The following is a 27,983-nucleotide window of genomic DNA, read 5'->3' as shown; positions in this document are numbered from 1 at the left end:
GCCACTTTCGAGCCGTTTTCCGGGCAAACCACAACAAGTTAGCTGTCGAGAAAGGTACCATTCTCTTCGCCTCATCGAGAAGTATGATTTTCATTTTTGAATCACTGATTTTGTTGAGTATTGAAGAAGTTATGAACGTTTAAAGTTTACCCAGTTTCCAGTTTTCCCGCGGACCAGTCACCTTTCAGGCTATTTTTCGATCATCTCCGACAACCATTGGGCTTCCAAATACATATAATCTTGTTTTACACTTTCCTAACTTCATTTTGATATATTATGGGTCGAATTTGGTTAAGAAACGATTGAGTTACGAAGCTTTGAAAATTGCCCAAACTTTTGGCCAAGAACTCCAGGACACTTAACAAAGTTTTTAACGGAATGACCAAAATAATAGATGGTGAACAATCTCAAGGACCATTTCTATTTTGGCTAAAAAGTCTTTTAATTATAAGAGTATTTAGGTCTATTTAAATGGTTTTTCTGCTATATTTGAAAGAATTTATAAAAAAATGACATTTATGAAATCAAATATTAAATTTTGGCTATTATTGATAAATTCTCACCTTGCTAGGCAACGAGCATTAACACCCTTTTTAAACTGTGTCACGTGTCATTTACTTAACCATGGTTAACTAATTTTATTATTATACATAACAAAATAATTTAGTAATATAGAATTACCAAAATGTATATAATAAAATTACGAAAACAACCCTAAGTTCTTCGTCTCCAACTTTGTTTGAAACTACCCTTTCATCCCTTCAACAAATTTTGAAACCCTTCCTAATTTTATCAAACCTTAGTAGTTCAATGACAAAAAGAACAACCACAGTCACAGCCACAACCACACCACCACCATTGTCATGGTTGCATGCCACTTGCGCCACGGCCGCAAACAACCACAACTACTGCCACGGCCATGGCTACATCAAAATTTCCTTTTGATTTTAATTTTTTTTTTTCAAAAGATTATGAAATAAAAGAAGAGGATTTCAGAAGGGTAAAAATACAACATAAAAAATAAAAAATTTCAACATAATTCCCCAAGAGTAAGAATCAGAATATGCGACTACTTATTCATGGGGGTCCCTACATGGGTAACCCTTAAAATGTTTCACACTAATAGTAAATCAACATTAATCTCAGGTACAGTAAAAACAAACCAAATGATGGTAAAAAAAAGAAAGAATGAAAAAAAAAAAAAAGGCAATCCCTTACCAGAACCCACAACTTGGCCAGGAGATTGTACAGATAAAATTCTAGAGGGAAAAAAATATGTATCAGTCTCTCTCTTTTGATTTTTTTGGTTTTTCCTCTTTTTCTTTTAGGGTATCGTCGCCTCACCGGAGATGCATGATACACTTCTGACTATATCCCGCAATCTGGTTTTACATCTCACTCAAAGACCAAAACAAAAAACCTAAAATCGTATCTCAAAACTCACAGAATTAACACAAAATCCATTTTTTAACTTCTAACTCTAAATTTAACTTCTTCAAAACAGCCACCCACAGTTAGCTCTTACTAACCAAATTTCTCTTACTGTAATATGCGGTGGTGTGCAAAATTCACAATTCACCTGCTTCATTATCTTCCCCTACAGTGTCGTGATATCAGAAATGACGATCCTAGGCAGCAATTCCTGAAAAACAATAGGAACGGAACCTGTAAGTGTCGGCAGTCACAAATATTGATAATTAAGTGAGCAACACGCACAGAGTCTAACACAAATTGCAAATGTGTTGCCGGTACTCATGGGGTACAGCCCAAGAGATATCGAGTAAAACAGTATCCTAAGCAATACAAAATCTCACTAAAAGAATGGGCGCTCGCTCATCTGAGAGATTAAGCTACGTAAATATAACAACATGCTTTATCGTTTAGAACTGTTTCAAGATTCCAGCAAACAAGCAATATGCAGCCATCATAATCTAAGCTGTTAATTGTTCACTGATGGAAACACTGCACAATTAATCTGAGCTCAAATCTGAAGAGCCAAGGATCAAAAAAATGATACTTTCAGCGATAGCCCATTCTCTGTCCCTTGTTTATCTCTCCGTTGTTACTTTGACACACTCCAAATTGCAGCAGTTGAACATCCATAAGACAGTCACTTTTTAGCCCAACTACATCTTCCTTCTCCATAATTTCATGCCCCTGATTAGTGATTTTATTAGTTAAACTGACAGACGGAGTTCAAGGATTGTTTACGGGATAATTGTTGCTATTTGGTGAGGAAACACACACAGGCAAGAGAGAAACAGAGAAAGCCTAGACACATTTTAAGTTTAACCATGGGCTGAGCTGAATTTGTATTTTATATACTCAACGATCTTATCATAGACTCCTTTAGATTTCTCTCAGTTTCTTCCTTAAATGCATTTAAAAACGAAAGGTAAAGATAATACTCGTATACTAGTCTGCAAGGACCTTGTAGCTCAAGTTGTTAGAAGCATTTATCCCAACACCTTAGGTCTTGAGCTCAATTGCCCCCTCCCTAAATAACGCTTGTATAAAAACAATAAACTTATATGCACCATTGAGTATACTTTACGTGGGCCAAGGTGTAGGAAAAAGAAAGCTCCTACTTTAAAATGCATGCCTTCAAGCTCAAATTATGAACATTAAAGCCACTTCACTAGTGAAGATAACCTAGAACGGAGAAGGAAAAGAAGCAACTTTATTATGGCACAGATGCTGGATCCTAGTAAAGACAAGGTGAACAAGTCCTTACAACAACAGATATTTTCAACCATTAAGAGCTAGGGATTGCACAATAGAGAGACAAGCAGTGCAGCAGATTAAAGGGGAAAACACAATTTTATACATTTTTCTCATATGAAAGAAAAACAAAACATTTATGACCCAAAAACGCACATGCCTACAGAGAAAAAGAATGAACTTGAAACTCTGGTGAAAAAATTGAAAAAACAAATAAACTCAATGTAATAGAATGAGACTATGAGAGGTACACTGTCAAAAATAGTCATCTGCCTTTCAGAATACCCATTTGGAACCATCATCCCCTTAATTACTAAGATGTTGATAATCATATTTAGTTAAGCATCAAGGGTCACTAACCAGTTACAACCTCCACCAACAACACCAACAAAGTCCAAATAAACTGAGTTGACCAATACAACAAATTGAAAGTCTTTTCCATTAATGTCTAAGTCCATCCCATGGTTTCCCCATTCCTTGAGTGAACATGCCAAAAATACCTAATAAACCTAGGGACTCCAAAGCAGTACACTTCCCGACCAGAACAAACAACTGGCTTCCAAAGATATGGAAGATATAGGAAAGGTAAAATCTACCGTCTATGTATAATAATAATAATAATAATAATAAGACAATTAAACAGTTGTGTGTGGAAAACAAGGTGGAGGAATTTTGATAAGTCCAACCTTCAGATGAGCAATCTCATGATTTACTCAATCTACCGAACCACTAACTAGACAGTTACCTAATCCAACCGCACTATACAGCAGAAGCTGCAGAACCATGAGCTTAACAATTTCTGCAGAACAAGATAGACCATAACCGAAAAATCACATGCATTTCAGCAGCGTTCCTCTCTTGGATGGTATGCTAAACTAAATTTAATCCCGTACTGCAGGAATCAGCTCCATGGAACATCAGCTAGAGAAAAAATAGATTTCATGAACCTATTGTTTGGATGCAACAATTCAAATCAGTTAACTCTTGTGGATCCAGTGCAGCATAGCCAGCCAAATAAGCAAGCTCAAGAAAGTATTGAGGTTATATGTAGACATCCATATGAATTACTAGAAAAAACAAAGTTCCCTATATTTTGAAAAAACAATTAAAGAGAACAAATAAAAAAGATGAAAAATATAAGTTACGTCAGATATAGATTAAGTGCCTCATACCTGTATTTGGCTGTCTCTTATTAACACTATAACCACCAACATAACCAGGAGAACTTTTAGCTGAAACATCAGAGGCTGCACTGCCAAGCCCATAACCAAAGGGACCAGGTCCATCTCGATCAGAATTTGATGATCTCCAAGTAGGGTCTCCATAAACTGAATTACTACTGTAAAAGTCAGCCAAGGAACCATCAAAACCACCACCATTTGATGCAGCAAATGAAGTTGTAGGGGCCACACTTGCACCACTGTTTCTTCCATACCCTCCAGTTCCCAGACCATAACTGTTATCCCCGACTCCATAACCAAGATTCCTGCTATTGTTAGTAACATTATTTCCTCCGCCTTGAGCTGACATTGCTGAAGAAGGCCAATTAGCTCCAGAATTTCCAAACGTACTTCCTCCAATGGTTCCACTTCCTGATCCGATGTAAGCATTGCCATTTGTGGAGTTTGTTCCATAATTAAGACCACTCCCACTCCCACTCCCATTCCCATTCCCATTCCCATTCCCCCACAAGTTCTGAGTCACTGAGCTGAAAAACGAAGACGTGTTTCCTCCATTATTGCCATCATACCCAATGGGGCTGCTAAACCTATTTGAAACATTGATATAATAAGGACTCAAACCCCGCCCGTAGCTCATAGTACTATTAAAGTTTGCATTTCCACCAAATCCTGGGCTCAACCCTGGCTCATAATTGATACCAATTCCATAACCAGAACCATATGGAGGAAATCCACTTCGACCACCTGCAACTGGACTGTATCTACCAAGTCCATAGCCTCCAACTGTACTTGGATTATACCCCTGAGTGTAGCCATTAAGGAAGCTATTGACCCTACTCAGACCATAGTTGTATCCTCCAAGAGGGCTGCGACTGGGACCAGGTGATAACTCCTTCGGAACTGCTCGCTTGACCTCAACCATTTTCCCATTCAGTTCATGAAATGTCTTAAGCAAAACCTTGTCCACTGCCTCCTCTGAATCATAAGTGATGAATCCAAAGCCTCTCGGCCTCTGGGTGTTGTGATCATACATCACCACAACATCCGTGATTGTTCCAAACTGTTCAAAGTACTTCTTGAAGTCACTCTCCGTGACAGTGGATGCTAAACCTCCAACAAAAATCTTTCTTGTGCGACCTGGACCTGGAGAACCCTGGATGCTGCCACTGCTTCTACCCAAAATATTCTGGTCATCCCTGGGAACAGCCTTTTTTGCCTCAACCTGAGAATAGAGAATGCATAGTAAAAACGAAGATCAAATTATACAAGCTCCGTGTATTAATCTAACAGAGTAGAAGTGTAGAGCAAAGTAGTGCATCAACTAAACTGACCGCAGAAGAAAGATAAAATACTGAGAACTGTGATTTACTCTAGCTGAATTTGAAATTAGTTTAACACAACCAAAGGAAATGAATTTGTACAGTTACATTTTCAAACTCCCAACTGTAACAAGGAAACGAATTTGCTTCGCAATTTAAGTGATCCAGAAGAAAAAGAAATCATTTTGATTACCATCCTTCCACCGATATTGTGCTTCTCCATTATAACATTGTCCGCCACAGCTGGGTCAGAAAATACTACAAAACCAAAACCACGAGCACGGCCTGTGGTCCGATCCTTCATGATCACAGCTTCTACCACCTCCCCGAAGCTGCTGAAATACTCTTTCAGCCGCTCCTCATTTGTATCCCAAGATATGCCGCCGATAAACAACTTACCACTGTCGGATTGCATTTTCTCTACACGCCACAAGCACGTCATCAATTCAAGCTCGCCAAAAATCACAAATCAAACCCAAAAATGCAAACTTTAAATTAAAATATTAATCCCAACCCGGCAAAGATGGAGCATTTTACAATGGATCCGATATTAATTATACAATACAAACAAAAGTAAACCGATTCCAAAAAAAAAATAACAAAATGCACACAATATCGAATACAATCCAACATCAACGCCCGCAGCTCAAAGTCTGTATTTTTTTTTATCAATCCACCTAACTAGAACCAAATGCAGAAAATAGATACCCAACCAAACCAAAAAGAATACTACCTTATTTTTGAAATCCTAAGAACACAGATTGCAAATTCGATTCAAAAACAAGTATTCCTGGATTCAATTTAGAAACATCCGATCCTTCACCGATCAAATACTGGACCCAGAATTAAGCACACCTACCAGAAGAAGAAAGAAGGAGGAAAAAAAAAAAAAAACCAGAGTAAAATTTCAACCAGAAAAATCACCAGGATCCGAACCCACAATAAATTCAGAAAAAGCAACAAAAACCCAAATCAGATTCCCACCATACCGGCAGATTAATGAAAACCCAGATGCCAAATCCTGCAGAAAATTAAGATCTGAGAGGAGGTACTGTAAAAATAAGAACAGAGGGCGTGTTCAACCTCCTCTCCATATATCCCTCCTCCAATCCTTTTGTTTGTTCTTTCAATGGTGATTAACAAATGCAAATTCAGTTATCAAACAGATGAGTATTACCAGATTAAAAAATGTGTCTTTCTAGAGAGAGAAGGAGAGGTTTGGGAGAGAGAAAGGGAGGACATCGAAGGTCTGCGATGGATATATAGGCACTATGTAAATGGGAAGCTCATGATTTTCAGCTTTTCTCTTTTTTTCTATTTCTTTAGGCTTTTTTTTTATTTTGTGAACAATTTGATTTGAAAATTTATGGAAATGTGTCAGTGCGAAATTTTGCCCAAATAAAGATAATAAATTTATCAGAAAATAATGGGAAAATATGGTTTTTCTTTTCTCTAGGATGATAAAATAGGAAGGATTACATGTCGTTCCGGTCGCCGTTCATTCCTTTTATAGGTTTTTTGGGCCAAGATCATTCCAGTTATAGTTACTGACAATACGCTGACGGTTTCTAATTTGAAACCACAATAAAGTGGGCCCAATTTCATTCTATAATGAGGCCACAAGGCATACATTTTGAGGACTTTTTCTAGGCCTCTTTTGATCTTTGTTTTTTTTTTCTAACACTAATTCGCTTCTGAAAGAAAAACAGCAGTTGTTGTTGAATTTCAATTACATATGAACACATGTCTAATTATAATTTTTAAATTTAATTATTTCGATACGTGTGCATCATATATTAGGGTTCAGCGGCTGCTACTATTCTTTTTGCAACGAAGTAGTGTTCTTTTTTTTTTATACATGCTATATTAGGAGGGTATTTGAACAAATGATCTTACGTGCAAGGTGAATGTTGTTATCCAACTGAGTCATAAGTCTTTGATCTTAGTTTCTTATTGTCGAATATTTTGCTTTCTCAAATAATGACCCTGAGTTTTGTACCATATTTTGATTTGCTTTTTGAACTTTCAATCTGATTATAAGCCTCTTAATCTTTGAAAACATGTTACTTTTCATATTATTGTCAAATCTATCAAAATTTCACGTAAACTTGAAGGTCATTTTGTCTATTCAAGTAGAGAAAACTAACACAAAAATGTTGAAAAGTTTGATGCTTAAAGAGAATTGGGAGATGTATTAAAAAAAAAACTAAGAAGCCTTGAACCAAATTGAAAGTCCACAAGAGACCTCATTGTTCTAGATGATTGAATTATTGTCTGACCAAAAGTAAAAACCATGGTAGAGTCTTTGTTATTAGAAAGTGTGTTTTTTTATTTTACTTCTTTTGAAGAGAAATCCTAAAAAAACTCTTTCAAAGTAGGACTCTTCATGAATTTAGTATCACCTCATTTTTTATATTTTTTTGCATAATGTTTTATAATGTTGACACAGAAATTAACGTCAAACTATGAAGCAGCAGAGAGTCCAACTAGATGCGGGAATTAAAATTTAAGGAAAATATTAAAATAGACGAAGTGAGCAACATGGATGGAGTTGGTGAGTGAGCAACATGCATGATAATATTCAATGAAAATTTTAAAACTACTAAGAGGAATTTATTATGGCGACTGATTTAGCGTGCCTAATTAACGTGCAACTTCCAAGAGGAATATGTTCTTCACCTCATGAAGGAGTGTGCGTTTGCCAAATGTACTTGGCTTTCCACCACCCCCACCCCCACCCAATGAGTTCAACCTTCAACGATTGGACAACGGAAATGGTTCCCAGACATCTCTTTGTCCTTTTTCTGATGGCATGCTGGGCTCCGTGAGGCGCAAGGAATGAGATATTGTGGACGGATAGAAATGATTCCTCATACCTACTGGTGTTGGTGGCCAAGGCTTCTGCATTGGTGTCACGAATCTGTGGCGGTCAACTCACAGCCTTTTCACTACCCAATCAATCCCCTGGTTGCTTTCGTTGGTCACCGCCGCCTACGGGTAGCCTGAACGTGAACATAGATGGATCATGGAACTCGGATCAAAAGATTGGTGGCGCAGGGTTATTGTAAGAGATGCAGCTGCTGACTTTGTCTCGGCGGCCTGCAGGAATTTCAGGGATGTCTTTTCCCCTTTGCAAGCGGAGGCAATGGCGGTTCCCGAAGGTATAGTTTAGGCACTGACGAGGGGTTTTCAAAAACATTGTATTGAGAGTTTTAGAATCATAGTACTCTCTGCACACCTATTTTTACACCTTTCAATAATCGGTTGTCGGATCGAATAAATTGAAGAAGATCAGTAGCCACTTAGTACTACAATCTAGTAGTATTCTTTTTCGCTTGTAAGTAAAAGGTCTTAGGTTCAGTTATCGCCAAAGGCAAATCTGAATCACATTATTGTTAGTCATTTTAAGGTTAAGCCAACCATTTTTGCCTTTACTGTACATAATCTCGTTTGTTAAAAAAAAAAACCAAAATTAAATAAGGGTGTGAAAAGTAAAAACAAAAATATCACATTGTTCAAGCGTCCATTTTTTATAATTGAACATTGATGAGATTTTTTTTTTTTTTTACAAGATGATAATCTTATATAGACGAATAAGAATTCGAACTCGCATGCAAAAGACAATACTGCTCTGGCGGAGTAGCTTAACCCACACATGCTCAATTCGAAGTTCAATGTTAATTTAGGTGACCCTTATGCTCATAATTCCAAAATCTCACCAACTGAAATGTAAGGGAAAAGAATTTAAAGCCTCCATTTGCTTTTAACATCGGCAAAGAATTTTTTTAACTTAAAAGTCACTTTCTGAAACTAAATACAATAAGAAAAGTCTTGGGATCGAAAAAGGTAATTATGAATTATATTTGGTAGGTTTCGGATCATGCATGTTCGTGCTCCCCACGAAAGGGACTTTGCATGATTTGGTCTTTCCACACGATTGTTACTTTTTCATTGTCATTATCATAACGCTACTTAATATTATTAACACGTGGACGATATACTAACAATATCATCTACTTATATTATAATATATAAATTGGTACTATTACTTAGTTGTGTGAGTTGTGAGCGTTATCTTAAAAAATTTCTCGTTGTTGTTATTAGGGGTAATATTGTAAAGGACAAAACTTAGTATTCTTAAGTTTTGTTATTTGAGTTTTATTTTGCATAGTTGGTTAGTTAGGGTGAGCTGTCAATACAAGAGTGTTGATATCTTTTATATAAATACTTGTGTGTAATCTTATTGATTACGTAATGAATATACAGTTTCCAATAATTGTTCCTTTGAAGTTTAATGATTTCTTTTACCTGTCGTGGTTTTAGAATCTACAACTGTTTAATATACTGTCTCTTAATTAATATAATGATATTTCTCTTCCTAACGTCTGAAGAGGCCTCAAGTTCAAATTCAAACTTCTCGTAATAAGTAATGATAATATAAGAAATAAAAACTTTCAACAAATATCACCCATATGTACATATTGACTATGTTACAAGCTTTACAAGGCAAGAGATTAGTAATTTAGTATTCCTTTTGCCAATGGTAGAGAGCTTTCATTAAACAAAGTTCAATCAGACAAATTACTAATTTAATAATTAGTAATTTAGTATGGGCATATTATATCCAAAGTCGATCGATCTATTGGTTAGTTAATGTGCTGATGATGGGATCCGAAGCCATCATACCATCACATGCATACAAAGTCATACACTTATATATTATATTCTCTGCACGCACGTGGGAGAGGCTTTTTTACATCATGAGCACTCCGCATCCTAAATATGTGTTGTTTTAGATATTCTTATAATTCTTAAATGATTATTTTATAAATTGTGGGTGTGTGTCCATCACAACAATTTCTTTTTATTTTCAATCATCTAACTTAGATGTGCACATATGCATACTTACCATAATTCATTTTGAGTTTCATTTTGGCAAGCTTAAATAGGGATTACAAACTTGGACTATTAATCGGAAGTGGGTATATATGATTTTCATTTAGTGGTTTGCATTACTAATATCAATTCCCTGTCTACATTCTCCTCATTTCTTTTTGGTTAAATATGCTTTTGTGCAGTGAATTAGTAGAGCATTCAAACATAAATTACAAGCAGAATTACTGCATTACTAGGCATTTCCCTCATTTCATTACTAAGGTATTTCCCTATCCATTCTTAATTTTGTTAGATGGTAGCACTAGTACAAAAAACATTTTGCGCGACACAGGTCATTCGTAGCACAAAGTCAAAAAACGTCGCGTAAAACTTTGCCCAACGAACCTTCGTCGCGCACAAACCGTCACGACAAGGCAGTGACAAAAGGCTTTGCGCAACTCAGCCTGTGTCGTGCAAAGTGGCTTTGCGCGACGCATGTAACCCTTCGTCGCGCAAGATCTTTGCGCGACGCAGTTTGCGCCACGTAGACTACGGTCGAGCAAAGTGTCTTTGCACATCACATGTTTCGAAGTCGCGCAAAGATACTTTGCGTGACGCAATCTACGTCATGTAAAGTGGCCTTGCGCGACTTTTTGTGCGACATAGGCTACGTCACGCAAAGTGAATTTTTGGTTTTGGTGAAAAATATTATTTTCTTAATTTTTAATAATATTGTAATTAAATTCTAAATAATAATTAATTAACCAAATAAAAGTATTTAATTATAAAATATATGAAAATGTACATATAAGATGTCCGCATAAAAAAGAAAAAACTACAAGTAGTCTTCTAGGTGAAGTGGCCACTGGGTATCGGCATGGTAAAGTGGCTCGGAGGTTGAAGGTGTAGCAAGATCAGGTATTGGTAGCAAGATTTGGAGGTCGATCATCTGTATGGCTTGTATAAGGTCTCTTATCTGCCCGGCATAAGTCTGCAGCTGCTCGCCCTGTGTCATTATTTGCTCCTTCTCTGCTCGCCCTGGGCCCTCATCTGCTCGCCCTGGACCTCAAGCTGACCTTTGTGGTGTTCGATCTGGAAGAAGAGGCACCAATCTCACGAAGTTGTGCTTTCCCCATACACCGAACAACCTTACCGTGACTACGACTGAAGTTCTGATCCAAGACATTAGTCAAGATCTGAAAACCTGCATCCTCGGGTACCGTGACGTCCTCAATTGGGGTCTTCGGGAGAAGCTGCAATGTTGCTTCTTAGAGAACAGCAGTGCGATTTTCCACCATAAAAGCCTGTAATAATAAAGAAAAAACATATATAAATATAATATCTTTGCCAATATGAAGAATCAAAACGAAAAGCTAAAGCACATAAGTTTACCTTATTACAAATGACATTAATCAACAGAAAAAGGTCAAATTTAAGTCATTTTTCGGTACGAGGGATGAAGACTTAAATTCAAGTCTTATTTTCAATGATCTAGTTATGTAGTTAAGAACTTTGATATCAAGCAAAGTAGGAAACCCATTAATCCATTTAAAAAGCAGAACTTAAATTACTGATATGGTTAAACTAATCAAACTATTATAAAAATTAAAACAAAACAAGAAATGGAAATTCCAAATTGCAGTGGCAAACATTTTGCAATCCATCATCCAACCAACTAATCTCCCAATTATTTGCATATACATACATATACACACACACACACATATATATATATATATATGCTTGGAATATGTATTTAATTATTGCAGAGAAGCAAAACAGAGAAACGAGAAAATTAAAGGGAAAAGGAAAAGGAGAGAAGAGAAAGAGAACTGAGACTCAAATTTAAGTCATTTTTCGGTACAAGATGAAGACTAAAATTCAATTCATATTTTCGGTGATCTAGTTATGTAGTTAAGAACTTTAGAGCATAATTTAAGCATTGTTAAAATGAATCTACAGTATTCAGCAGTGGAATTACAGTTCATGCTCTTATGTCTTTAAGAGTTATCATGTCTAAAAATGAGATATGGAGAAAGAAGAAGCGGAAACAACTGAAGCGGGGAAAAAAAGGTAACATAGATGAGCATATGATAAATTTTGAAATAAGTGTAAAAAGTAGAAAAATTTACCTCCAATAAGAACACTAACTCTAGTTGTTCCCCCACAATGACCAGACAAGTACTTTGAAGGATTGCACTGGGACACTAGAGACACGACAACCAGTAAAAAAATTATTAGAACAAAATGAGCCAGCTTGAGATTGTGATGCTATGTACATTTCAGTTTCAAAATATTAATATGTTAGGCAATTGGTAAAAGTTACAGATGCATTTCAATTCACATAAATAAATGGAATGCAAGCAGAATTCAAGGCTAGAGATCATAGAGTAAATCACCCACAGGTTCTGACTTCCTATGTATGGTATATTCCAACTATAGCAGTTTGTACAAGTCATTGCAAGCTTTTATTTATTCAACAAGAAGTCGGTGCAAATCCAAGTTTGCTACATCCCCCCGTAAGGAATTAAGATGCGAAATAGGAATTCAGTAGAACTTGTAAGTTTGAGAGACTATCAGCGTAATTAGACAACTTGTGCTATCAAGGTTTACGTTAGTTAATGTTATAACTTAATCAGGTCCACAACCATCAGATAGCAAAGTTTACTATACAAACAATTGCACCGGAAAAACTTATGTTGTAATTTTACAAGTCTTCTCTCCCCTCTTAACTTGTAGATCCAAGATCCTAAATATATCTAGTAAAGGCATGTGCTTCACCTAATATCCTCTATATAAACAAACAGGGGAAATTGACAAAAACCCATTGGACTGAAAACATTAGAATAATGCAGATTCATTTCAACAATGCTCAAATCACATCACGAAAAAAGCAATTTGATAAAAATCCAACATGCAATTTGAGCCTAAACCCTAAATAACAAAAACTCATCGAAAATCAAAAACCCTCACCTTGAATTTGGGACTTGATTCGCGTCTGCTTCGAGTTTCGCGTCGCTGCCTTGCGAATGAGAGGGAGAGAGATGACTCTTAAAAACCAAATTCGGATTCAATATAAGGGAAAGAGGGAAAGAGGGAAAGAGAAGTGAGAATCGCAAACTAAAGTTAACTATAGCTTGTGAAGAACCAGTTGCACCTTGTACGGGAAAGAGAGAAGGTCAGATGAGCAAGAGGGTTTATACGGGAAAGAGGGAAAGAGGATTTATATAAGAAAGAGGGAAAAAGGTCTATTAATTATATGGGAAAGAGGGAAGAGGTCCAAACTTAGAAAAATTGAAAAAAACGCCTATTTTTCACTATTGCACCGCCAAAATTATCATAACTTGCGCGATGTAGGTATACAATTTGACATCGCACAAAGTGCTTTTGCGCGACGACCATGTTAAGGCATCGCGCAAGGTAATTTTTTTTTTTTCAATTATTATAAAAATTACTGAAAATGTGACTTTACTCCTTTCAAATTCAAATTTTTTTTACATAAACCCCACAATAATATATTTTTCTAATAAAAACCCACAATAAATTTTTTTTACATACATATTATTCAATTTCTTAAGTGTTATAAGTACTAAATAAATAAATTAAAATCTACTTAGTGTGTGTGTGTATATATATATATATATATATATATATCATTGAACTCCGATTTTTATGATTTTTTTTTCAGCTACACTCCTTAATCTTACGTCACGCAAAGTTGGCAAAAAAGCAGTAAAGTATTCTTTGTTTCGTGCCAAGATCTTGTGCGACGCACAAAACGTCGCGCAAAAGGCCTTTGCGCTATGGCACTTTGCGCGACGAAGGCTGGTGTCGCGCAAAACATCTTTGTGCAACGCAGGAACTGATGCGTCGTGCAAAGCTGTTTTGCGCGACGCCAGCCTTTTGTGCGACGTTTTGTGTTTTTGGTCGCGCAAACATGTTTTTCTACTAGTGTAAACAATCACGCATCATGTTTAATATTTACTTTGAATGCCGTCAAAGGCATCACTTTTTTATGCTTACTGTCGTAATTTTGGTTATGATGGTATATGTTTGGCTCCCTTCTATTAGTTTGTGTTTTTTCCTTTTCGAAATTCTTAATGTTAGGTGCTTTGTCAATTCGATAGTGTACAATTTCATGATTCTTTTAACTGTGATGTAATTTGTGCAAGCATCATTTTCCATTGTTGAATTTCAATGCTATGTTTTCATATTTTTCTTAAATTTTACCTTTATCAAGAATCATCAAATTTCAATTTCAATTTTAAGATTTCCAGAGGACTTCAACACATCAAGTATGGAGGGAATTGATAGAAGCAATATGTCAGAGGTTGTTACCTTATCTGCATTATTCCTCTTCTGTAGAGATGATTTATTTTTTTCTTCTTTTTCAAAAATAAAATAAAATTCATTTTTTTTTTGGCACAAACTCTATTAAACAGGTAACACAACATGGACAGGTATACAACTCTAAAATATGAAGACATTAATACATGTTCGAATCACTGACGAGAGCTGCGTTTCACAAAGGATAACATCTTCAGTAATCTGTCATCCTTTTCGACTAAGGAATTTTTCAGAACTTTGACTTTGTAGTCCCAATCCTTATTTACAAATTTGCAAAGAACAAAGAAAATGGGTATTGCTGAATGAACTGGAGTTAGAATGAAAGATTTTGGATGCCAGTTTGAGAGTTAAAAAGATTTGGGAGTGAGAAAACAAGGGAATTGTAAACTACTTTACGAAGAGAAAGAGGGTTTCTTTCTTATTTAAAATTTGATGATGCAGGAGGTGGAAGTGGGCATGACTCATGCACTTGCGGAATTTTTAGAGCTTCTACTTTGTAGTCCTAATCCTTATTCACAAATCTGCAAGGAACAAAGAAATTGAAGAATGAAAAATCAAACTGGATCTGGGGATTTTCCCTAGCTCTGTAGATGGCCAATCTCTTTTTAACAACACAAAATAGTATGTCGATTGACTCTGTCTTTAGATTTTAGTTTGAGTGGCTTGCATTGTATGGTTAATTATTTCTCTTCCTTCTTCCATATTTTCCCCTGTGAAACAAACTTCAAAACTGATTACACAAATAAAAAAGGTTTAAACTTTCAATTTCCCAGAAACCAAAAATGATAAAAAGGGAAATTAAAAATAAATCAAACATCAAACTATCAAAGTAACATACTTGCGAGTGAACACGATTTAGTTTTTGCGGGAAAGGAATAAAACCAATTGCAACTGCTAATTTCAGTTTTAAGAGCCCATAAAAATCCTGTAAACAAACTAGCGCTTGTTTGGATGTACTTTTAAAATGACTGAAAGTTCTTTTGGTGAAAATATTTTTAAAAACAATCCTTAGTAAAAATGTTAGTGAATCCTGGAAAAGCACTTAAAATGCTTCCCGAGAGAAACACATAACTGTTGCTTCTGAAAGCACTTAAAGTGCTTTTGAAACCCAAAAATATTTTCTCTAAAAGCGCTTTCAGTCATTTTAAAAGCATATCCAAACGAGCTCTTACTCTTCTGCCTTTACTTGCTTCACGTTTCTACAGTGAACAAAAATTAAAAAAAATAAAAACTATAAAAGAAAAACCCAAAATGAAATTAAACAATGCCAGTGCTCCATGCATGTGTTCTTTATTCCTTTATCCTGTTCTTGGATTGCTGTCTGGACCATAATTGGGAGAGGCAGTTATGGGGTATCATTTGCTCCTGATAAATTGAGTTGGAAAAGAACCCCAATTGATGGAAAAATTTGTAGAACGTGGAGGGTTAATTTTTTGATTTTGAATCCCACATTCAGCAGTTATATCTCTTTTCTGCAAAACTTCTTCTCTTTACAGCTTAACCCACGTGGCTTTAATCCAATTTTTTTTTATAATTTCAGTTTTTTATATTTTTTATGACAAAATTACCCTTGTGAATTTGTTTCTATTATTTTCGATCAGATTTGATTTTTTTTGTTTGGGGGGCTTTGTTGTCCAAATTTTTTTGATGAAGCCGTAAGACACCAAAATCTCCTTCTAGTTTTCTAATATTAAAGATACATGTACTATTATGTATAGGGACGAATTCATAGCACCACTTTTATAAAAAATTTGACACATTTTTGTGAAGTTTATTCCGCAATGTATTTCAATAACCGAATCATTTATCTTCTAAGTCTTCCCTTAAAAATCATGTCTACCAAAAATAACATAAATATGAAATCATATGACTACTTGTAATGACCCGTCCCCAAAAAATTATAGCTTTTATAAATTTAAAAGGTGAATTTACGAAAATGCCCTTCGAGGCAAATACGTTGACTTATGTTGACTGCCTTGTTGTGTCATGTAAGGTTCATTTTCTTGGTGTAATCTTGTAGTACTCGTCGCTACGAACTCGTGGGCGCAAACAGAATGTTATTTAGAGTTATAACAAATGAGATATTAACGTTTAAAGTTGGGGGCATTTTAGTAAATTGAATATTTTCTAGAAGGCTCCAAATTTTTGGAGCAAAATCTGGAAAGCCACGTGTGTGGCCTAGCTTAAAGGAAAGAGAGATGGTCGGTGGAGATCGAAAATAAATGAGAGAAAGGAGGGAGAGGTGAGGACAAATGGAGAGAAGGGAGATAGTGAGTGACCAATTAGAGAGGAGAGAAAGGAGGGGAAAGAAGAGAAAGGGGATGCACCGGATTACCCTTGACCCGGTTACATCCATCCAACCCACGCGACCCGGTTTTGACCCAAGGCTAATTCTAGCGGTTCTCTTCGGTTTTCTTCAGTTCTTCCGACAAATTGTGGCCATCCACCATTTAGAACCGACTCCACAACCTTCCTTCTTCACGTTTCACCCTAAAAATTGAAGGAATTGGGCTCTAAATTATGAATTGAAGCCAAGAACTCCGACGGCAACCCGTGAGTCTCTAGGCGGCGATCTACCATTTCTGAATGCAATCTCATCGATCCCCACCATCAAACAACTCCCCTTGAGCTCAGGAACAATTCTCATCATTGGTGGGAACGTTGGAGTCAATATGAGGATGAATTAAGAAGCACCATTTTTAGGGTTTCCGACGAGTTTTAGTGAAATTGGGGACTTTCCCGGCCTTAGTCACGAGTATGAAGTTGCTCCACTCATCGAGATCTTCATTTCTGTAAAATTTGAGAATTTTTGGAGTTGTTGGATTTTCCTGCGAGTCGGGGCGGCTGACCACCACTCATGGCAGTGCGTGGAGGAAAACCCAAGGTTCCTCGACTTGCCGAATCTAAATTCGCCATCTGTTTTCCAAAATTATAACGTTTTAGTAAAGTTTTACTAAAAGGTCCCTATTTTTGTTTAGGCACATTAGCAGAAAAGAATTACATCCTCGATAGTTCGAGCGGCTTCGGCCAATGGAAAAACTAGTGAGTGGACCCCTTCATAATTATATAATTTTATAAATCATTAACCTAGCATGTATTTCATACTTCATGCATTGAATATGCATTATATTATGTTTTGCAGATTTCTATAATTACTATTTATCAAAATTACGTTTTATTAAAGAGTATGAATTATTGGATTTGCATTTATTGGTTTCTATGGTTTTTTTTTAATATAATTTATATTACAGATTTATGAATATGTTTTACCACAGATTTTTGAGGCGAGGTTTAAGCTTTTAAGCTTTGATGTTTGATATGAGATTTTGAGGTATGTTTTTAGTACTTCTCTAGTGGTTTATCATACAGCACATCCGCGCACCACGGGTATTATGTCTATGGCCATAGGACACAAACCCCCAGCTTCACCGCCGAAAGCGGTGTCGAATAGCTTCACTAGCCACGGCTAGTGTCTATGTGGATGTATTTTATTTATTCAGCTTCACCTTCGGGTGATGGACAAGTATTGCCTTCGGACGACTATGATACTCCTGGTTGAGTACTTTACTGATGAGATTTACGGATTTGCCTTCGGGCGACTTTTTCAGCATTTTTTAGCATGGTTTTACACATATCGATTTTACAAACATTTTTTATTGCATGCTAAGGTTTTTATAAAACCTATATGTAGTATTATATATGTTTTCAAAACTGAGGGTTAGTATCTTCATAAAGAAAATGGTTTTCATATTCCTAGTATTATTATTATAAACTTTGGTCCACTCACCTTTTCTGATTTTGCGCCCCCTTCTAGAGTTAGGATTGAGGCACATGATCCCGGCATCTGGACTCTATAGTATAGGTATTCTCGAGTCTTCTCAGTATAGGTATCATTTCTTTGTTTGTACATTTTCATAATAATTCCTTCCATATTATTCTTAGTAGTTGTATGCTCTGAATACGATTCTGCATCGGTTTATATCTTTCTAATTACATATTTTATCGGTATGCATGTTTTTAATGGCTTCGTCACCCTTGGATGTCGGTCAACATGTGCCTACCCTGATATTTGAGGATATTGGGGTTGGGACGTGTCACTGGTAGGTTAAAGATTTGAGATTTCTTTGTAGATCCGTGTTCGTCCATTTTCTTCATTACAATGAAAGCTTTTATGATTTTGGATTTTTCAAATTTTTTGCGAAAATGATCTATAAAGAATGTTTAAAAGATAGACAGTTATGATCGTTAAAATAAGGAATGTGATATCCACACACCTCTTATTAATTTATGTCCTTTGATCTCATTCAATTCATTCAATCCGATGACCAGAAATTAAGAAAGTGTGTGTCAAATAAAAAAAGATGTGTGAATAGAACATCTCTAAAGTAAATAACAAAGTGAGCCTCACAAAAACATATATCAAAAGTTATGTAAAAAATTTGATGCCGTGAATACGCCTCGTGTGTGTGCGCGCGTGCGTGTAAGTTTTAACTTGAAAGAGGAATGCATATGCCTTAAGCTTGTGTTGTCACCTTGATTCCAAATTATAATTAATAATTTAATCATGCATTATCTTAACTATTAATTAATCTTCTTCAAGCTCCATATCCAGTAATCCATGGAAATAACTGCAAGAACTTTTTATTTATTTTTTTTTTATAATTTTCAATTTTCTCAATCTTCTTGTGGTTACTTATTCCTGCTGAAACTAAAACCTGCTCTGATTGCACCTTTTCGACCAACTGAATCTTCGGTTCTTGAAGTGACCCTTCAGGTACTACAACCCCGCTTCCATTGGAACTACATTCAATCCACCAGAAGCATCCAATTTAGCTAGCAGAACTACTCAAGCTTCTACAGGATGGATTGCTACCGGAAGGCTATCTTCGGTCTTTGCACAGTTGTAACGGGAGAGAAGCAGTTTATACAACACCTATAACCAGTTACAGCCCCTGAATGCAAACAAGACCTCTTGCTTTCAAGTTTCAAACATATCTGCAGAATAGCTAATAGCACCACATTCAATCATATACGGCAACCTGGGCCAAATATTCAAAACCGTCAGAAAAATTGATTTTCCGTCAGGGTGAACAACTCCGGTCATCTTTGGTACCATGTTTTTTCTTTATGTGTTTAACAGCAATAGCTTACTAACAAACCAGCAGGCGAACAGAAATAAGTAATTAAAGAAGGGTGAAAATGGATAGAAAATTAGTAAACCAGCAAAAATTATCTTCAAATTGGATTGAATGTGAATTCTAGCCCTAGCATTTTAGTGTAGCCCTGTTCAGTAAGGTTAACTTCCATGACACGGTAGAGTCTAAACAAGCATATAGGCCTACCAAGTACTAGTGAAAGAGTTGATGTTGATTGTGAAGTAGAGAATTGGCACAAACAAATAGGCCCTTGACGGCTAGGTATGAGTCACGAAGCTACCCATCTGCAGCAGCTCCTCATGCTTGTTCTTTGTTACATGTAAATCCAACGTCACCTGTCATATATATGACAGGAAATTTGTTAAAATTGACGGATGGAGCTCCATCACTGAATGTGGCTGTTGAAGAAAAAGTCAAAAACTAATTGTTGTAATCGTTGAAGAGAAACTTTGGTGAGGAGACTTGATACCCACAAATTGATAGACCTCTAAACTCTTTACGGTTCTTATTCTGTTCAACACAGGTATCAGGCCCCTTTAACAACATGACACTATTGGAAAATAACTTATTTGAAGCAGGACAGTGCATAAGCTATATTGTAAATAAACATCCATTATAAGTCATAGCGATATTCTGAGCCACTCCAAGGTCATAAAGTGAGTCAGAACATTAAAAAGAGTATTTCTGTTGAAATTCCAAGAATCAAGATGTAAGCCGCATAGACCAACTAAAGCCTGTGAACATATGCAGATTCCATAGAGATAATTCTGCTCACCTCTTTGAAGATTTCACTATGAGAAGTCTCCTCAAAGCCCTGCATCAACCATATGTGAGTTTACTGAACCGCCAGGAACAACTAGTGCAAAATGCAAGTAAAATATGAAAGGCCAATATTGCAAGATAAATTGCATGAGTTTGTGATAAGAGAAGAAGGAGAGAGTCACAGACCAATTTCCGAAACAAGCTAAGAGACGCTCCATTTTGGTCCCCAATTTTAGCACGGAAGACGTGGATTCCCAAATTTTCAATTGCAAAGGCCATCATCATTAAGGCAGATTCCTTTCCAAGTCCTTGACCACGACTATGGCAGCAAGAGATAGTATTGAAAAATTACATTATAGCATACACATACTGTTCCTAAAATGGAAACAAGTGAGCAGGTATAAATCTTTTGGCGCTGGAAATGCTTCAAATAAAAAAAGCATATATACAAATAGAAGAAAGAAAAGAAACCCATATTGACACAAACGCAAGCACTTCAGCCTCACCATACCTTCTGGGTTCAGCAATCATTATTTCAATCTCTCCCATGTGTGGATCATCGAGATCATTCATATATAAGTTCACATCACCTATCATGGCTGCAAAGGGCATACTATTACTCACTCATAAATCATAACACACAAACAACGTCCCTTAAAAATATGATCTTTATCGAAGTTTCCCAGAAAGCCTCAATTTCTAATAAAGAAAAACTGATCAGAAAAACACAAACAATATCCTGTAAACTGATATAACTTAACAGTTCCCAAGTTTACTTGCTGAAAAGTAACAACCTTCTCATGATTTCATCCAAAACCATCCAACCAACCGTTCTCAAGTAATCATTTGAATGTCTCCATAATTTTTCTCAGCGACCAATCAGAAGGTAATTTTGCGAATAAAGACTGTTAATTTGGCTAACCTTCCACATGGGGCTCTCCATGGCTGAACTCTCCCAAAAGCAATTGCTTATCCAATACAATGAAAGTCTGCTCTGCAAAAACCATTTTCAACTCTTCAATCATTCACCAAACCACTAATACAATCACACAAAAAACCCTCAATCATTTGTCAAAACTAAATTGAACCCTTTTTATAATTTTCCTGAAAGATCAAACCTTCAATATCAGATTCCACAATTACCACTTTTTTGTAAAACCCCGAAAACCTAGTTCAGTTTTTGTCATGAAAAAGCAAAGGAATCTACCAAAACCCACACAAACACATGTAAGATAGAGAAAGAGAGTACTGTTGGGGTCTTGGGTCCAGGTGAGCTGCAATGGAGCTCTCAAATCACACAAGTTGAAAAAAAAAAAAAATCACGCAAGTTGATACTTAGGTACAAATGAGAAATACATTATCTTAACCAACTTGGTTGCTTCATATTTGCTAGATTTTAGTTTACTTTTTCTTTACAAAGTGTTGTGCAACAACATTATTTTACTCTCTAAGTTTAGGGGGTTTTTCAAAATGGATCACATGATTTTAATTTTCTCACATTTAATCATTAAGTTTAAAATCGTAATTTTTTTTATTGTTCTCTATTAAATTGATAACGTGATAGATATGTGACATATTTCTTAATGTAAAAGCCTTATTTGCATCATGTGGACTGAAAATTGTCTCCATGGTGTTTTAGTTTTTCCACGATTGATGTTTTGTAGCCGAAAGCGACAACCAATTGCAATTGATCCCAATATTTTAAACATAAATTCTATGTACACTTAAAAACAAGTCTCAAATATGTCATGTCATCAACTTAACAAAAGTTCAGATGATTAAATTGGCGGAAAGTACAAATTTTTTCGTTTTAAAACTTCATAATGCAATGTAAGAACATTGAAATCTTGTAATAATTCAAACTAAATCTAAAAGGTATAAACATAATTAATCCTTTTTAGTACATAAAGAGATAAGTAAAGAAATACTTCTTAAAAATAAATAAAGTGCTGGATATCTTTAACCTTTGCTCCCACAAGAATAATTAGCTTGAAATTTCATACTACTTTTTCGTAAAAAGGGGGTGAAAGGAAGAGGGGAGAACTAAAATATCTGGGTTGTGAAACCCTTTGATATAGAAATGGAATGATTGAATATGTAAATTGTGCTTGATAAAAGAGCAATGTAATCAATAGCATGAGAAGTTTGAATTTGCTCACCACCCTCACTTGGTGCTAAGCGTTACTACTTTTTTTAGAAGGCGTTGTGTGGTCACTGAGTTAGCTGTAATTAATTTATTTAATTTTTATATATACAATATATATTATTAAAATCAGAGAGAAAATAACTTGATAACTAACTTATATTTCCTTCCAAATTTATACAAAATCTTGAGATTTTTCCCTACTCGTATTTTCTCTGCCGCTATAATTCAAAAATGCTATCAGACTATAAGTAATTTTTACTCAAGGCAAGAAAATGAGAGCCAATTGGCAATTCCAATTAGACAAAAGGGATCAACTTTGGCAAGGAATTAGCCAAAAAGAAAACGTCTTTGCCCCTTTGGGTGATGATCTGATTAATTGATTAAGCAAATGAAATTAAGTTTGTTAACCATCCAGCGTCGTATGCAGATGGTGCCTTAATGCAGTGATGAAAAACAATAATATCTATTCATCCTAGTGCAAACTTGATCCCCACCAATCGCTCTCCTCCCTAATATCCAGCGCCCTATATATAATTGTGCCGAAGCTTATACTTTCTATATTATGATTCCCTTGCTTCAAAGCCAAGCACAATCCTTGCAAATATCTCTTCCATTAAAAAAATCCCAATAAAAAAGTGATGAAATTTTGGCCCAACATCAATTCATCACAAAAGACACGTTCACTTCCACACGAACCCTCATTTTCTACTCCACCGAACAAACACTTTGGTTCCCTTAACTTCAAAGCTAAGCACACAAAAAACTATTCAGTACACATATTCCCTCCACAGCCATGATGGTCAATTGCATCAACCACATCATTACCAAACACATAAATGTTAACAAAAGCTTCCCAACCGATTCTACATCCCTCTAGCTCCCATTCCCTTTGATATTCATTTCTTCTTCCCAGCCATCAATATGTTCTTCTTCTTATCCCTCTTCCTTCTCTTTTCCTTTCCCCCTGTCACATTTTCTGCCCATTGCACCACCACCACCGCCGCCAAAACCTTTCAAAAATGCATCACACTCCCTACCCAACAAGCCTCCATAGCATGGACTTTCCATCGCCACAATGCCACCCTAGACCTTGTCTTCTTTGGTACTTTCATATCTCCTTCTGGGTGGGTTGGGTGGGGCATCAACCCGACCTCCCCGGAAATGACTGGCACACGTGCTCTAATTGCCTTTCCGGACCCTAGCACCGGTCAAATAGTCCTCCTCACTTACCTCTTAGACCCAACCACAAAGCTCCAAAAACGCCCTCTCCTCTCTCGCCCTCTGGACATCCACATTCTCTCCTCGTCCGCCACCCTATACGGCGGGAAATTAGCCACCGTCCACGGCGGTGCTGCAGTCCAAATCTTCGCTACATTAAAACTCACGCCGAACAAGACAAAGCTCCATCACGTGTGGAACCGCGGCCTCTACGTCCAAGGCTACTCGCCAACCATACACCCAACCACAGCCAACGACCTTTCATCCATAACGACATTTGATGTCATGTCAGGCACAACGGCCACACGTCATTCCAACATTGGCACACTCAGAACAGTGCATGGCATCATGAACGCCATTGCATGGGGCATCATGCTCCCCGTTGGAGCAGTGCTTGCACGCTACCTCAGGCACATACAATCATTAGGGCCCACATGGTTCTATGTGCACGCTGGGGTCCAACTGTTTGCTTTTTTCCTAGGGACTGTAGGGTTTGCTATTGGGATTAAGCTTGGGGATATGTCACCTGGGGTCCAGTATGGGCTCCACAGAAAGCTAGGGTTTGCTGCATTTTGCTTGGGAGGGCTGCAAACCCTAGCACTATTGTTTAGACCTAAAACTACAACCAAGTTCAGGAAGTACTGGAAATCTTACCACCATTTTGTTGGGTATGCATGTGTGGTGCTGGGTGTGGTGAATGTTTTCGAAGGTTTTGAGGTGATGGGAGAAGGAAGGTCTATTGCTAAACTGGTTTACTGTTTGGGATTGTCCACACTGATTGGGGTTTGTATTGCTTTGGAGGTGAATTCTTGGGTGGTTTTTTGTAGAAAATCAAAGGAGGAGAAGCTGAGGAGGGAAGGCAGTGGAATCCTCAGGTGATCAGAGGCATCACGTACTTTAACAAAACGATACTTCTCCGGCCTATGGAAAATTGTCAACCGACGAACAAAATTGTTCGTTGGAAGGTCTTTCAGGAGCCCTTTTTTTGCTTTCAAGAACCATATTTATAGCTGCAATTTTGGTTTTCTTTTTTCATGCTTTTGTAGAAGAGGTGAGATCATAGACAAAGTTGTTGTTGATGTTGTTCCATTACCACAGTTTCACTCAAATACTTTACAAGTCAAGTTTTTTACTTTTGGTACTATCCAAGTCTTTCGATCTGGGTTAACAACTAACAAATGCTCAATTTGTTTAGAACAATTCTTAGATTCTTAGGTTGTTTAGGAACAAAAATTGTTTACAGTTTTACTCGATACTTCATTGGGTTTATGACTCAGGATACTCAATCCACAGAGGAAGCCCTAGCTGCGAAAGAAAGTTGACTATTAAAAGGACGGAAGCCAGCGTCCCACATCGACCAAAACAAAGTTCACAAACTGCTTTATCTAGTCTTGCTTGACAACATGTTCTGTCCCTTCGGGGACATCCGATAAAATTGGAACGATACAGAGAAGATTAGCATGGCCCCTGCGCAAGGATGACACGCATAAATCGAGAAATGGTCCAAATTTTTTTTGTCATTTTTACATGATTTTCCTTTTGTAATTTTAGAAACACCAAAAAAATTTTGTTGTCATTTATACATGATTTCTTTTTCTAATCTTAGAGAAAGCCTATAGTGTTGTTTTGCTCATATGATAAGTCATATGCTACGCATGAATAAATAAATCTTCTGAGTGTTATATTAAGTAGAAGAGGTAAGTTCTATTTCAACCTAGTATATTAAAAAAATAGTAAAGTACATTAAAAAATTTGTCGTTTTTTCTGTTGCATCCAAAAATAAATATTTTAGTGTGATTGTCATGTCGTTTTTCCCACATATTATAATACGTGGGAAATTTATGACACCATGTTGGAATATGAAGGTTGCTACAAAAAAAAACTCTCGATGTACATCCAATTTTTATTTTTGGACACCCACCATTAAATTTACATATTTCTCTGGACAACCATGTAAATTTTTAATATTCCTAAATCATCCCACTTAAAAATAGAGAAAAAAAAATTGTCACAATCACTCAAACCCCCTCCCAAATCTTTTCTTCTTCTGCCTATCCTCATTCTTCTCCAATAACAGCAAATCCCATTCTCCACCCAACCCAGAGCCCATCACCCTCATCAATCTTATCAAAATTGATGGCAAAAGCTATGGAGATCCATTGCATTAAGAAATTGGAGAAAAACACCCATTTTGCGGATCTGAGATGATTGAGAGAGCAATAGAGCATGGAATGGGATAGAGTTAGCTAGGTTTTAAAATGGTAGAGGGGGCAGCCAAAGGTTTCTTATCAGCAAAGGTCAAACACTTTGCCTTCCCCTTGAAAGGAATTATTTTTGCTCACTATCAGCAAGTGATGGTGATGTTCAGCATCCTATTTATCATCGTTTGATAAATTTAAACTTCGAGATATGCGTAGTGAATGGACACAAATCTCAAAAGTTAAACTCATTCAACAACAATAAATAGGATGGTGAGCATTATCACCACTTAAGGGTAATGAGCAAAAATGAATTTAGGTAACTTTAACAATGGGATATAATAGTCATTAGAAGCAAAAAAAAAAAATATTTGTGTGTTAGATAAGAAATAGTGTATAAAGGAACACTCAAAAGCAAAGAAAAGAACTCAAGCCCAAACCCATAAAACAAAGCAAAGTAGTCAAGCCCAAATTGATTGTATTGGCCCACTGGACCTAATAGTACTCGGCTTGGAAGAAAATTACAAATAAAAATAAATAAAATTGTCAAGAATGGGATTCGAACCCATGCCCTTTCGGACCAGTACCTGAAACTGGCGCCTTAGACCAACTCGGCCATCTTGACATTATTTCCCAAATTTTCCAGTATATAAAATATAACATGCATAAAAGAACAACTACTTCAGTGCACCCCAACTTCTCTCACTTAACAAAAGATTTTTTTCCCAGCCAATGACTAGGTAAAACATTTAAATAATCTTAATTATAATAACCAATCTTAATCATATTCAATTGTTATTAGAGCAACTTGTGGTGGGTTTGCCTGGTGAATTCATGAGTCAAACTTTTCGTATTAAAATGAGGCTCAATAGAGAGAGAGACGAGAGTCGAACTCCTATCATGAGCATTCAACGTATCCGGAGGTAAACGTTCTATAAATTCAACTTATATCACTTTCAAATAGAAGTTGGGTATCCAACACTGTTGCCCGCCCGTTAGCTTTTCGTATCATTGTTTGGTGGTGTCGAATTTGCATCTTGAATAGTTACTGCAGGCAGTAAAAAGTTGAAAGAGATTGATCACAAATTCAAAAGGTCCTAGTGGTAAAAACCAGAAGGTCAAAAAGGTGGAAGTTACCAATCCTCCTCTTTCTTGCTTTTTCTGCTTTCAACTTTTGGGCTGCTAATATTGGAGTGATAGAAAGCACAAGGAAGCAAATGGGAGTGGAAGAAAGGAATGTTGGTCTCTCTTTTATACAAGATTTTCTCTTTCCTTTTTTATCACTTTCAAAGATTTTCAAACTTAAATAATGGCTTTCTTTGCCTGATCAGTAACCACCAAGACATTCTTCCTTGGTGGAGAGAAGGAGAGCAACTTAGATGTATACATCACCATCGTAGGTTCGTAGCGTTCCAATTCAATAACTTAATGTCATGTAGAGCAACTTAGATGGATTCATTTCACGTTATAATGGGGCTCCAGTCCAATGCTATAATAGACTGTAGAACAACTTAGATGAACTTGGTACGCGCCATGGTGCACTTGGTCCATGTAAATTATTCCAAGAGAGAATGAGGTTTAATTTTCTACTCATTGTTGCACTACATTATATCTCCTCTAAGTTTAGCGGTTTCTCAATCGAATATCCGTAGATCACAAACAGTATCGCTTATGCCTCTGAAACCATCCTTCCTTCTCAATGTCTTTCAAAAGTGGTCACGGCGCCTTGAGAATATGAGATCGTATCAACTCATAAGAACTGAAGACGTACTTGACGTTTCTGGGTTGACATGAAAGCCACATTCGAACCAAATATATACACATTATAGAGCTAAACTCCACAATCAATGTTTTACGTCCCACGACAACCAATCATACAATTCCATCTCGATGATGGTGCACGTGTGACTTGTACATCCGCCCAAAAACGAATCTCACATTTACCACGTCATCAATTAAACAAAGGATCACAGAGTCAAAGCAAAGAACAAAAACATTAAACATAACCACATACCAAAATAAAAATTCACAATCGCTGCATACCAAGTCCTAAAAGTGTA

General features: G+C 36.5%; 2 protein-coding genes, 2 non-coding genes and 1 pseudogene across 7 annotated transcripts; 2 read left to right on the top strand and 3 right to left on the bottom strand.

Annotated features, from left to right (window-relative positions):
* Positions 1–1,050: 1,050 nt before the first annotated feature.
* LOC137708076 (heterogeneous nuclear ribonucleoprotein 1-like) lies at positions 1,051–6,625 on the bottom strand. Of its 4 annotated transcripts, none has more exons than XM_068447061.1 (5): positions 6,211–6,624; positions 5,955–6,076; positions 5,415–5,641; positions 3,894–5,124; positions 1,051–1,642 (listed from the first exon to the last, which is right to left on the bottom strand). In XM_068447061.1, the coding sequence occupies exons 3-5, from the start codon at positions 5,634–5,636 to the stop codon at positions 1,629–1,631; spliced, it is 1,467 nt and encodes a 488-aa protein (XP_068303162.1). In that variant the 5' UTR covers positions 5,637–5,641; positions 5,955–6,076; positions 6,211–6,624; the 3' UTR covers positions 1,051–1,628. The 4 variants fall into 4 exon arrangements, with proteins under 4 accessions (XP_068303162.1, XP_068303163.1, XP_068303164.1 ...); XM_068447064.1 differs by lacking the exon at positions 1,051–1,642 and adding an exon at positions 2,031–2,157 and having other exon boundaries at positions 6,211–6,625; XM_068447062.1 differs by lacking the exon at positions 5,955–6,076.
* Positions 6,626–19,658: 13,033 nt separating this feature from the next.
* Positions 19,659–21,745, bottom strand: LOC137709147 (GCN5-related N-acetyltransferase 9-like). Its single transcript, XM_068448268.1, has 7 exons — positions 21,733–21,745; positions 21,611–21,646; positions 21,284–21,355; positions 20,873–20,960; positions 20,548–20,680; positions 20,375–20,413; positions 19,659–19,934 (listed from the first exon to the last, which is right to left on the bottom strand). The coding sequence occupies exons 1-7, from the start codon at positions 21,743–21,745 to the stop codon at positions 19,857–19,859; spliced, it is 459 nt and encodes a 152-aa protein (XP_068304369.1). The 3' UTR covers positions 19,659–19,856.
* Positions 21,746–23,300: 1,555 nt separating this feature from the next.
* On the top strand, positions 23,301–24,809 carry LOC137749282 (cytochrome b561 and DOMON domain-containing protein At2g04850-like; annotated as a pseudogene).
* A 326-nt stretch (positions 24,810–25,135) lies between these two features.
* Positions 25,136–25,238, top strand: LOC137709586 (U6 spliceosomal RNA). The gene has a single exon (XR_011064879.1). It is a non-coding gene; the product is annotated as a U6 spliceosomal RNA (small nuclear RNA).
* Positions 25,239–26,467: 1,229 nt separating this feature from the next.
* Positions 26,468–26,548, bottom strand: TRNAL-CAG (transfer RNA leucine (anticodon CAG)). Its single transcript has one exon. It is a non-coding gene; the product is annotated as a tRNA-Leu (tRNA).
* Between the last annotated feature and the right edge of the window lie 1,435 nt (positions 26,549–27,983).

This window comes from Pyrus communis, chromosome 11 (genome assembly GCF_963583255.1).
Source record: "Pyrus communis chromosome 11, drPyrComm1.1, whole genome shotgun sequence".
Classification (NCBI taxonomy): domain Eukaryota; kingdom Viridiplantae; phylum Streptophyta; class Magnoliopsida; order Rosales; family Rosaceae; genus Pyrus; species Pyrus communis.
This window is presented reverse-complemented; position numbering and strand designations above follow the sequence as displayed.